An 11,549-nucleotide genomic window follows, 5' to 3' on the forward strand; every position below is an offset into this window, starting at 1 on the left:
ACTATTTCTCAATTAACGAGGTAGAAGTTGGCGGAATGGGCCTTAGCATTCGTTTGCTGACATTCAGCCGTGGCTATGCCACCAAACCAGGCGGTTCCCGTCTCAAGCCAACATTAAGTCTCGACCAGGTATGATCTACACGCTTGGGTCTGATACAAATTTCATGATGTCAAATACTGATAGAATCGTATCTAGTTCATCCAAAGAGGCCGAGTCTTGGCTTTCTACCGCACTATCCTACGCGGGACAAAAAAGATCGCTGATCCTACAACAAGAGCTGAGTCTCGAAAATATGCCCGCGACGAATTTGAACGGCGTCGCAACGTAACAGACGCTGTATGTTTCCCTCACTCGCTTCTCGGCCCATTTACTGACTGTTCTCTCCAAGTCACATGTTCGGTACCTCCTCTCAATTGGAAAGACGGAATGGGAAGGCATGGAGAGGTATATCGATGGTATGTAGCGCAGCAGTTGTGAATGTAGATGTAGTTGTACATGACGAACAGCTCCGGTCCCAGCACTGTCGTCTTTTTCTCAAATTCCATAGAATATTTATTCAAGGCTTCTCACTGAAAGAATCGCCCAGCATGTCGTTCGTTCTATCACGCATAATGTTTCCCGTTGCCCGCCTAGCAATGTCCGATTCGCAATTGCTTCACACATATCGTACATATCCTCCCGTATCCCATCATTCGGAATTAACCTTGTCGTTGCTTATGTCGAGGATTCGCCTTGCAGATGATATACAAGTATCCGTTATGTCGCTTGCCGGCTTTCCGTCGAACAACCTATCGAGTATCAGTTCTGCCCGGGTCTAGTCCCCAACGTGAAGCCGAGTTCCTGGCTGCCCTCTCTTACCTTGCAGTGCTCGCATCGCTTCTTTACCGAACTGTGAACCTTCATGCCGCGAGTCTGTTGCATCGACCCGTTTCCGAGTGCTCGAGAGATGGGCGTCGTTGAGGGGCTGGCAAAGAGCGACCAGTTGGCGCGAGTCGCAAAAGCGCCCATGGCATTGCTTGGGGTCATTGATCTCGCTGACAGCGAGAAGGCGCGAAGAAACGAAGCCATCGTGGTTGATTCTGAGGCGGACGACCCTGAGCAGAGAGAAGTTCTATCCTTGAACAGTTGAGGTTTGCCTTCGAGTGCCGAATCGTCGAATCACGTGTGGATAAAACCACCCCGGAATCCACTTTTCCCATCTCACCAGGATCCTCAACCTCCATGAACTTCATATCCTGATGACACAAGATCTATAGGTCTTTACACAATTGTTATGATGCATTCTAGCCATTATGATCACAGCCTTCCCGAAATTTCACTGGAGCTTCGTCTTATTCTAGTGAACTTGATTAACGCTACGCGTAAGAAAATAGCTATCTCAGCACCAACGATCCCAAGCTGTGCTCATTCTCCCATTATAGCCAGCTTCCGTTTTCTTTCAAAAGCTCTCATTCTATCCTCCATGTAGCTATCATCAAGTCCTTGGGTATTGTAAACAAAACCGCATCCTGGGTTCTGCAATGTGCCATGTACCAACAAATCAAAAGCAACCAAACGTTCCGTGAGTTCCCAAGTTCTAGGGCGGACCTAGGTGGGTTTTTCCCAAGCATCACCAAAATCCCGCAGCATCCTGCTCCGGTCGTCGACCTTCTGCAATGTCGGCCCTTACCTTGAGGTTTTGGGCCGCCTTCGTGGCTGACTCGAATGTGTGGCTTCTCTTTGAATCTCTGAAGCCTTTATCGAGAGGACGCGCCTGGCCTTCCTTCGAATCTCCGAAGCCTTTGACGAGAGGACGCCATGTCTGGCCTTCACAGAAATGACCCCCAACACCATCATTTTCATCCAGCTCAGCAAGTTCGGAGTCAGTATAAGTCATGATGATCGAGAGGGCCCGGCATGCATCAATATGAAGAGCATAGTTCTTAGCTTGTGTCTTTTGGGCGTCCTTCTGTAGGAGTAAGTCTTGAAGAGTTGCCAGACCCTGGAGGCAGTCGTTATTTTTCTTGTGCTCGCAAATAAGTTGCTCCTGTAACGATGGCCGGTCGAAATTACCATTTGGGAGGAGCACCATCTGAGGGATGTCATGTGTGGTCTTCCGGGGCTGCAAAGAAAGGAGTTCTTGGCCATCGTCATGGACCGGAGCATCAACGTTGAAACCTTTGGGGTTCCAGTCCTTCTCTAAGAAAAGTCCCATCAGAGAGATGTCATGTTGCTTTTGGTGATCGCTTTGATGGTCAAGCAAGCCCTGGAACGTACACCCAGCGCAGTCTTGAGGGTCAGGTCGGTTTCGGACCTGCCGGGGGCAAAAGAAAATGTCCAACATCTTGTACCCACACGAGCGGCAGAAAATTGAAGTGACCTTTCGGGTATCGTCGTAGGATGGGTCAAGACTGTTATAATTTGGCGGCTGTAGGCCGGTGCGTACGGCCAGGACCATGTCATACTTCGCTCTTCTCATGGCGGCGTGATCTTTGGATCCAGCCTCTTTGAGATCAAGATAGCGGTACAACCCGTCTAGGAACTGAAAAATGATACCGGGTAGCATGGGAATATCCGAGAGGTACTTCATGAAGGCTGCGTCTTTATCCATCAGAAGACGGATGCCCATCTTGCGAGCCTTCAGAACAGTTTTCAGAAGAATGGCGAAAACGCCTCGCTGGACCACCTCGAGGTCCATATGGGTCCAAGTGATGCCGTATCCATGTGTCTCTCTTCCGGCAGGCTCCATACCACGTTGCTTCTCTACCTTGGTGAGATTGTCGGCAGTGGGCACCTTGAAGGGCATGCCGGCTTGGTACAGAGGGTAAAAGTCCAAGGCTTCTACCAAGGGCAAGCCCTGGCTGCTGCGCTTCAAGTTGACCTCATGGATAAGGTCCAAAAGGCAGACGATATCACCAAAGTGAATCAGGGGGCATTGATAGATGCCAATGGTCGTGACGTGGGGGCAAGCACGCAGGATGCATGCCAACAGTCGTCGGTCAAGAAGTGGCGTTTTCTGGAAGTGAAGAACACGAATATTGGTCCTTCTGTTGAAGATGTTTGTGACTATGAATTGTGAGTGAAAGCACAGATGTAGAAGGGAATGGAACTTACGGAGGCCGAACATATTCTTTAGTGCGATTGGCTTTGACATGTAATAGTCAAGATTCTCGGGTTGGTCGACATAGTCTCGCATCATGTCCTCGAGGTTGCTGGTATCTGGGATGGACCTGGTCATGTTGATCACAACCAGCGGTGGCTTTGTGCCGCTGTTGCGACAGCGCAAGACTTCCGGGCTCAGACCCTCGGTTTGCATCTTCAGTCTTTCTTTGGCATGCCAAGCAGGTCGCTCTGTGGGACCACATTCAGAGTGAATCGAGTTGACCAGATTGATGATATCCTTCCGAGTACCTTTTTCCTGTTCTCGATTTTCCTCGTGTGCAGGTGACCCGCTGAAAGCTCTCTGAGAAATCTTTGGGAAAAGACACAAAAAGACGTGACCAGATGGTTCGCCATGGAACTTGTTGGTAGTGAAATCCCAAATAGCCATACCCTTGGAAAGTGCGTCCCATTCATGAGGGCGAGCAAGAGCAAGCTTTCCAAGATGTTTGATGCCGAGCGAAGCAAGTTGCTGTGCGATTAGGAGGCCTTGCGGGTGTGTTCCGTCGAAGACTTCCTTGGTGAGTTCGGAGGTATCATGCTTGCTCTCAAGGGAGGAACCGGTTGTCTTGATAAGTAGATTCATGTCGGATGTATATCGACCTTGGAAGCCTTGTTCTTTTCCCTTGTTGTAATAGTCACTATAGTCTGGCTTGTAAAGGCTCTTCTTGCATTTCTCTTCGTAAGAGGCCTCGACCTCTTCCTTAGACATGCTAGTGACCGAGGGATGGTAGCCTTGGGACTCAAGACGCTCTCGAGACTCCTTGGGGCCATAGCGTCCTCGATGCTCAGGCTTGCAGATAGGAGTCACCTTCGTGAGAGGTTGACGGGCACGGTGATAGTTGTTGGAAGGGGTGGCCCGAGTCCATCCAGCATTTGTGTTCCATGCTGAGTTTGTCTCAATCGTCGAGTTGACAGGGATGTTACCAGGAACATTTTGTTTGTTCTTGTTCCGAGATCTCGCTTTGGATTTACTTTTAGCCATGGTTGATGGCTTTGCCGTACAAGAACGGCGAGGTTGTCAAGAGATTAGAGTGAAAGGAGGTCCAAGAATTCCAAGAGAATCCCAAGATGCAGTGTATATGTTTGGATTAGAGGGAAGCAATAAGGGAAAGGTGAGGATGAAAAGAGGAAGTGAGAAGTAGGAGCAGGAAAGGAAGAGGGAGACGGAGAAGAGAGGGATATGTAACAGAAGAGAAGATTATACCCCACTCCGAAAGCATAAGAAGGCTCTGACTCACTGCCAACTAATCAGCTTAGTAGGTAGCTAAGGTACTTGTTAAATGCGTTTGCAGCGCGAGTGGAGGTGTAGAAAGAGAAAGGCTGTGGAGTGTGGCTCAGGCGCGTCACCACGAAACGAGCATAAGAGTACAAACGGCCAAGCGCACTCGCACTGTTGGCCAATGGGCAGGCTTTTGTGAAGTATTTAGCTCAATAGAGGACAATAGAGAGTTGTAAACAATGAAAGTAATTGTTGTAGTGGTTATCAGAGTCTAAATGAGAGGTCAGACGAAACAAGGGGTGTGTGATGTAACTCGGCCACTGAAGGCATTCTATCATATGTGCATCTCTACAAGTCTACTATCCGGCTTCTCTGGCGTCATAAAGTGCGTGAGATGTGATGATGTTTTGTAGTGCTATGGAGCGCTGTAGAACTATCGTCTGTGATACATCCCCTAAATCTCAGGGCGTGGTTTAGGGGACTCGGCAGGCAGCAAGCATTCTCCCAGCACCGTCTCTAGCTTCGTACACCCTCTGGATAATCTTTAAACACCTATGTTAGGTTTCCATATGTTCTCTAGAAATGCACGAAGAAGTAATGAACCTTAATGCACTGGGTGATGGTTCATGTGCTGTTCACTCCATCTTGTGAACATGGCCACCTGCATCGACTGATTGTTCACTGTACACCCACTGGTTCATCTGCTCTGCAACAAACGGCAGAAATAATCATCTCGAAAGGCACCACAATGTTATTCATCTTGTCAACTTGTGTCTTTTCCATCAAATGTGGAAAAGGGGCGAACCCTCAGCCTCGAGCTTTCGATTGGCATCCAACCGCACAACCCGTTACAGAAACCAAACATCGAATCCACGCGAGTAGATAATCCTGAGAGCACATTCGACTGCTTTGTTACCTTCGTGAATAGTACTTGACTTCAGAAATACACTCAAGACTTGAATCTGGGGTCAGAAAGCTAAGAACAGGCACGTGGGGGTCTTCACACATCACCCGGTTGCTAAGAGACTTCCTTTCCCTGATTAACTCCTATCATAAGACTAACAAAACCATTTCTACCTTTTTACAGAGTCTCTCAGTCCCTCGACCAATAATCGTGTCGTCCGCCGCCGTTATGAAACTTCGATCCCCTCAAGATTCGATCACCCACACACACACACGATACTACGATTCATCTTCTAATTACCCCGTCCGTCTATATCTTTGAATCTATTGTCTCATTTATCTCCAACTTTTCTAGCTGTAGCAGGGCTCCAGAGTCAATAGAAGGAGACATGTCCAAGATACCCCTGAATCGTTGAGGAACTCCCAAGGACGAGTCTGCCCAAGGCACGTTTCGTGCCATCTACCAAGCAAATCTACAACAACAGTACATGTTGCAATGTTTTGTTACATGCAGTTGAGAAATTTCGAGATGGTCGAAGTTGATTGATTGAGTGATAGCTAAGTTCAAGCTTATGACATCTCAACGAGACATATCAAGCCAACACACTGAAAAATCACAGTCAACTTTAGCTTCCCGAAGTCAATCTACATATAGCCTTGGTAGAATTAAGTCCCTAATGTAAAACAGAATAATATACTCTAATAACAACTCGATCAGTAACCTTGTTTGCAGCTGCCTGGGGTATAAGAAGCCTTCAATACAGAAGCTTAATCTCCCAGACGTGGCTACTGATGAAGTCACGCGTGCCATGAAGAAAGACAGTCGATTTCACATTAAGTTCCCTCGAAAAGGGATGGTCGAAGTTGAGTCACAGTCATTGCACTGCCCAGACATTCACGAAAGCTCATACCTTCAATACCGGCAGGCTTAGATACAACTTTTTTACATCAATTTAATACCCATGCAATATTTATAAGACTTCTTCGAATCAATCTCCTATCTCCTGTCATTCAAGAGCCCCTGACTTAGACACCCAGCTTTCGATATCCCGAGAAGAAGCTTTCGGCCCAGACTACTCGGAAGACACGATAATGGGCACCCATGAAACGAAACACTCTTTGGTAGACAGCCAAAGTTCCGGCACCAGCGTAATAATACTGTAGTTTGGTCAAAATCGACACGAATTTTGATTGCACACCTATTGCACTGGGGACGTGTCGAATCAGGTACAGACACACGCTAGAACAGACATTATTGAGGTATATACGGAGCAGCACTCATTGGGGGAGTCTTTCATCGAAGCAGATCGAAATGTTCGATCCATTGACATACGGCCGAACCAATACGGGTCCTCTACAAGGGCTCCAATCAACTCCAAGATCCTCAGTGGCGGTTCAACAGCCTTAACAAGCCAAAGAACTGACCCTAAAGACGCTTGGGTATTTCGTAAGTTGAGACAGACTTGTATAGAGTTTGCATCATGGCCCAGGTCCGATCCTGACGCAATGACACCGACTACCTTTGCATAGGTCACTTTCTACGCCCAATGTTAACTACAAGGTTTCGTGTACAACAAACTGTGGTGGCCAACGGCGTTTTGTTCTTTGCGCCGTATTACACTCTTGCTTCATCTCACCGCCGTCTCAGTATACCCCACGAGAGTCATATTAAACAAGATATGGATACATGGGCTGGCAGATCACAGAGCGTGCCATGTTGAAACAGGGAAATAACACGAAGATCTCTCGTCTGATCCAAGATCAGAAAACACAGCCGGCAAAGAAAGAAAATTCGAGATGCAGGAGTCCCCGCTAGGCATGGAATCTCTCATCGAATCGGACATGGTAGGCCTGGGTTCACAATATCTCTGCCTTATCACGTACGCACTCACATGCCGGGCACAGACTGTGCGTTGCATGATAGCCTTGATAGGGCCAAGCTACCAAGGACAACAGGCTAACCTGGACCAAGTATTTTAGCTTACGCCCAAGATCAGGACAAGGGTCCAACACACCACCAGCCAAACAAAGACATGAGAAACAAGCCGTTCCGGGAGTTTTGGGTGCCATCAAAGAAGTAGTGGTGGCATGAAAGCATGGCACATGGCCGTAGCTCAATCTGCAAGGGTGCGGGGCTTGCATCAACGGTTCGTTTCGTTTCTCGACGAGGATAAGCTCGAGTCTTCGATGTGAGTCGTCATTGTCCCAGGAGAGCAAAGGTGTGTGACGGCCGGCATGGAATACCACGCATTCACTTATGCTATCATGTACTTAATGTATGTACGGTTGATTTGACCAATTCTAGGGCACAACGGAACAGGCGGTTAAACAAGGTTGGCTGTGTATGAGATCATGACACGCATGCGCACGAGATCATGCAAACGGGAACTTCGGTTCCATCTGTCTTGGACGTCCTTACATCGACGTACAGAAACTGGTGACAGTTACCATGGTCGAGAATGCAATGTCTTCTGATTCGAAGGCACTCTGCTTCCAAAGTCCCAGGGCTTCTACAAGATGTAGCCGAATATAGAAAACTGCGGTTCAGACCCGAAGCATTCATTGGATATATGCACCGTCTCTGAGATTGATACTATTATCAGAGATATACCAAGCATATCGGTGTTTCGGGTACCGCCAATATGCGAGTGGGATGATCATGTCAAGATGATGAGGAATGAACCCAAAAGACGCCAAATCATCTGACTCGAAACGGTGGCGCCGTTCAAGACATACATACATACACAGGACGGGCACCGTTGTGGCCAATGCATGGAACAAAAGCTTGTGAACAGCACATGATCGTTCATGGGTAGCGGGAAACGACCGTTTGAGGTTGATCAGATCGACCTCCAAAACGTCAAAACGGGTTCTACAAGAAAGAGCCCACTCACATGAAGAATCACGAGTCGAATCACAACAACCGCAGAGAAAAAGGTGGATCGCCATACAACAAAGGGCCGCTAGGATAAGTTAAATTGCACGGTCGCATAAAATCTCAAATAAGATCATCTTGTGGAACTGCCTTGCTAGCTTGTTATTTGACAAAATGCGAAAATATGCGAGCAGCATTCTAAATCACGTAGGACCAAGGTCAAGTGTTCTTTTGTTGATAACAACGGTACAGCGATGGAAAATGATAACCACTCCTCATAGCGAATGAGTCATGTTCGCCAAATAGGAGAGAGACTAGCCACGCTGTAAATAACAAAGCCAATGTGAATGGCCGCTGATCAAGCGTGAAACGAATAAGCCCAGTCGCAGTATTGAAAGAGGCGACAAATTTTTAAGCCGCGATATGAATAGAACAGGGACCCTTCAACAGACTCGGGTCTAGTGAAGAAGGGATCAGCTTCGCTCATCAAGGATACAACCCGAGAAATCTCAACATCGAATGTCGGTGTGCCCTGGATAAAATTCCATCACAGTGGGCACTGGATCGAAACGAACGCTCTGCTGGTTCGGGCTCTATTCTGGGGTTCCAAGGGGCAATGCAACACTGCTTGCTGTTGAAGGAATAAACCGTCTTGGACGTTGGCGATCGAGTTCAACAAAATTCCTCGGCAACATTCACGTCGCAATATGTACTTACCTGACGCCAAAGAGGCTGCAGGGTTGGTCCCACAACCCGAAATCCTGCATGTGGAGAGCTGTGGTTGAATGGTTGCGCTGATGGGCATGTGGACCTAGAGGGCATTGTCAACCGGCCACGGACCATGTATGTAGGTATGGTGATCACGGGTGTGCACCAGAAGCATCCTACTCCTCTTCTTGTGAGGTTATTGGTGTACGAATCTCTGAAGGGAGGTGGTTGTAGATCAGAGCCAAGTCGACACGGTGAGCAGGATCAGGGAAGATCATACGGAGTATCAGTCAAAATTATAACGCCTCAGGAGCCAGCTCAGACGAGAAGAAGGGGCTCCGAACGGAATCAGAGTTCGAGGCTCTCAAAGCACATGAACTTCATTTTGATGGCATTCTCATGGCTCCTGTCTAACAAAGCTACCGTCAGCCGGTTTAGGTTAGCAGACGTTGGATATGATTGGAACACAATCTTCTGGCACATCCAGAGAATTGGTTGTACCGCTCGTGCCGCTGGCCATGTATCCTCGGCTTTGATCCGCCTGTATAGATAGTATGTGTCTTGCCAACCAAGTCCCCAACTTTCAATAGTAGCAGTAGTCTCGGAATGCTTGAGTCAAGGGAATGAAGGAATGAACATCCCTATTGTAGTCCAAATAGCTGGTCCACTGGTATCGGAGGCTTCAGGGCGGTAAACGGCCCAAACTGGCTTGGTGATCGCGGCTCTGGCTGATCTACTATCCCTAACTTGTCACAAATCTGTGCTCGAGTTGGTCAAGGCGGTAGCTGAACTGGGAGTCACCTGAACGCACGGTGAGGGAGGGAGCGCGATCGTGTGAGCCACGGCTGGGGTTAATCAGTAGTCTGGTCTGCCCTCAATTATGGAATCGAAACCTGAGTGGCTGATGAAGACCTGAGTGTGGCATCGCGGAACCGTGACATTGTTGTGCCTCCACTGTGAATGGGTAGCCAACCTCCAATGTTCGTATTGGACAATGGAAATGGCTGTGTGTGGAATGAAACAGCCTGCAGGCGCATATATGTACTGATACTTGGTAATCATAGGTATAACTCGACTTGATACACGTTGAACGTTTGGTGGGTGTATACCCCTTGGATTCAGCCTCTGTTCTTGATCGCATTTGCTCAAATGTTGGTCAATCTCCAGGGTAGCATTCTCCTCATTCATCGTGATTCTTGAAAGTGAGAGAGCTTAACAACAGGCGAATAAGGGTCGTGGAGGCGAGGATTTGCGGGTCTAGCGGTCAAAGTAAGGTACCGATACTATCTTGGGAATCAGAACGTATGCGCTTGGTTCACAAGTCCAGCGAGGTACCTTTCGTGCATGGCAATGTATCTTTTATGGGGTCCAGTCCCTTGCCTCAGTAGACCGTATTGATTGATTCGTCAGAGTATCTTGAGTTAGGGCACAATGCGGATACTGTTTAATACGACGTTCTCGTTAGCGCCCAGCCGTCGTAGGGCCATGCTTAGGCTTGAAACCAGGTTAGACCAGTCTCTCCTTGAACTTTGGGTCTTAGGTAAGGTAGCTAACGTTAAAGAAATCGATGAGCAAGGAATCACCAGATCCCAGACAAACCTGCTGTGTAGTGTAATGGTGTGCTCGGTAGAGTTTCCATGATGGCCGGCTCTCGTAGCCACGACATGTTGGAGGGTTGATATATAAGGTTACTGATTAGAAGCGTTTGTCAGAGGATGACGCTGGTGCGGGTAGCTGAAGTGTGACCTGATATGACATGACCTGACACTTGGGTGCTTGGTGCATCCCACGGCGGAACAGGGATACGCTGTGGACTAGGAGAAAAGCAGCAACAGTGTTGGGGTCGTAAACTCGAACAAAACGGATTTCTTGACCCGAGACGATATTCAAATCCGAACTAACATCGCAATATCCATTGCAGCAAACATGAGACAGTAGAGCCTCATGGCAGCTATGGGCGGCGCCGTGGTTTATCTGAGCGCCAAAGTGGTGCCAGAAGACACAGCAGAGCCAAGAAGCCAATGACAGGGTCATGCAGTCTAGCAGACGACCTCTGCGCTGGGGGAGAGCATTGACGACTGGCTGTAAAATGTCGAAACTGCCACTTGTCGAAACGCTCTGGTTCTGGCATAACAACATCATCTCGGGTTCTGTTATATCGATCCACCCAAGACCATGTCAACTGCGTTGATCTTGGCCGCCTGGGCACGGCGCACTCGTCGGCACTGGGCTCAAGCGAGAAATCCAGGACAAGGACTTGGTGGATAGTTCGGAATGAAGCCTGTCCTGTTGTCAAGGGGCTTTTAACAAGGCCGGTGACAGGAGGCAGCAGGACTTTGGATGTTGATTGGGTTTTGGTGGAAGATCCTAGGAGCTGGGTAGAATGTTTTCATTAATCAGGAACAGTATCCGTACACAGCCACTTAAACAACACAACGAGCCACTGAGTCAAGAGAAAGCCATAGTTGTAAATTGATGTGCACATGGCTTTTGGCCCATTTGTGACCCTTGGGATGCACAAGGAGGCCAAGTGCTAGGCCAAATTGCTCGGCAGAGTGGAGATGGATGATACGGGTGATTGGAGGAAAAGGAGGGCGGTTTGGAGATCGATATTGAGCACCGTCTTGAGACCCTGTCCGTGCTATTGCTCAGAAACCGAGCTAGAAGAGAAAATCAGTGGACAATGAACAGCGAAATTTGTCT

The 11,549-nt window shown here is 48.3% G+C and overlaps 4 protein-coding genes; 1 reads left to right on the plus strand and 3 right to left on the minus strand.

The window, feature by feature from the left end:
• Positions 1-35: 35 nt before the first annotated feature.
• FFUJ_00673 (uncharacterized protein) lies at positions 36-463 on the plus strand (the record flags this gene model as incomplete). XM_023572441.1 has 3 exons in its annotated part: positions 36-128; positions 196-336; positions 389-463. The coding sequence occupies 3 exons, from the start codon at positions 36-38 to the stop codon at positions 461-463; spliced, it is 309 nt and encodes a 102-aa protein (XP_023424824.1).
• Positions 464-698: 235 nt separating this feature from the next.
• FFUJ_00672 (related to ribosomal protein L36) lies at positions 699-1,068 on the minus strand (the record flags this gene model as incomplete). XM_023572452.1 has 2 exons in its annotated part: positions 699-788; positions 859-1,068. The coding sequence occupies 2 exons, from the start codon at positions 1,066-1,068 to the stop codon at positions 699-701; spliced, it is 300 nt and encodes a 99-aa protein (XP_023424825.1).
• A 541-nt stretch (positions 1,069-1,609) lies between these two features.
• On the minus strand, positions 1,610-4,123 carry FFUJ_00671 (uncharacterized protein; the record flags this gene model as incomplete). XM_023572463.1 has 2 exons in its annotated part: positions 1,610-3,045; positions 3,094-4,123. 2 exons carry the CDS (start codon positions 4,121-4,123, stop codon positions 1,610-1,612), a joined length of 2,466 nt encoding a protein of 821 aa, XP_023424826.1.
• Positions 4,124-10,541: 6,418 nt separating this feature from the next.
• FFUJ_00670 (uncharacterized protein) lies at positions 10,542-10,988 on the minus strand (the record flags this gene model as incomplete). The annotated part of the gene is made up of 1 exon (XM_023572474.1): positions 10,542-10,988. One exon carries the CDS (start codon positions 10,986-10,988, stop codon positions 10,542-10,544), a length of 447 nt encoding a protein of 148 aa, XP_023424827.1.
• Positions 10,989-11,549: the final 561 nt, after the last annotated feature.

The sequence above is a fragment of the Fusarium fujikuroi genome, chromosome FFUJ_chr01 (assembly GCF_900079805.1).
Source record: "Fusarium fujikuroi IMI 58289 draft genome, chromosome FFUJ_chr01".
NCBI lineage: Eukaryota > Fungi > Ascomycota > Sordariomycetes > Hypocreales > Nectriaceae > Fusarium > Fusarium fujikuroi.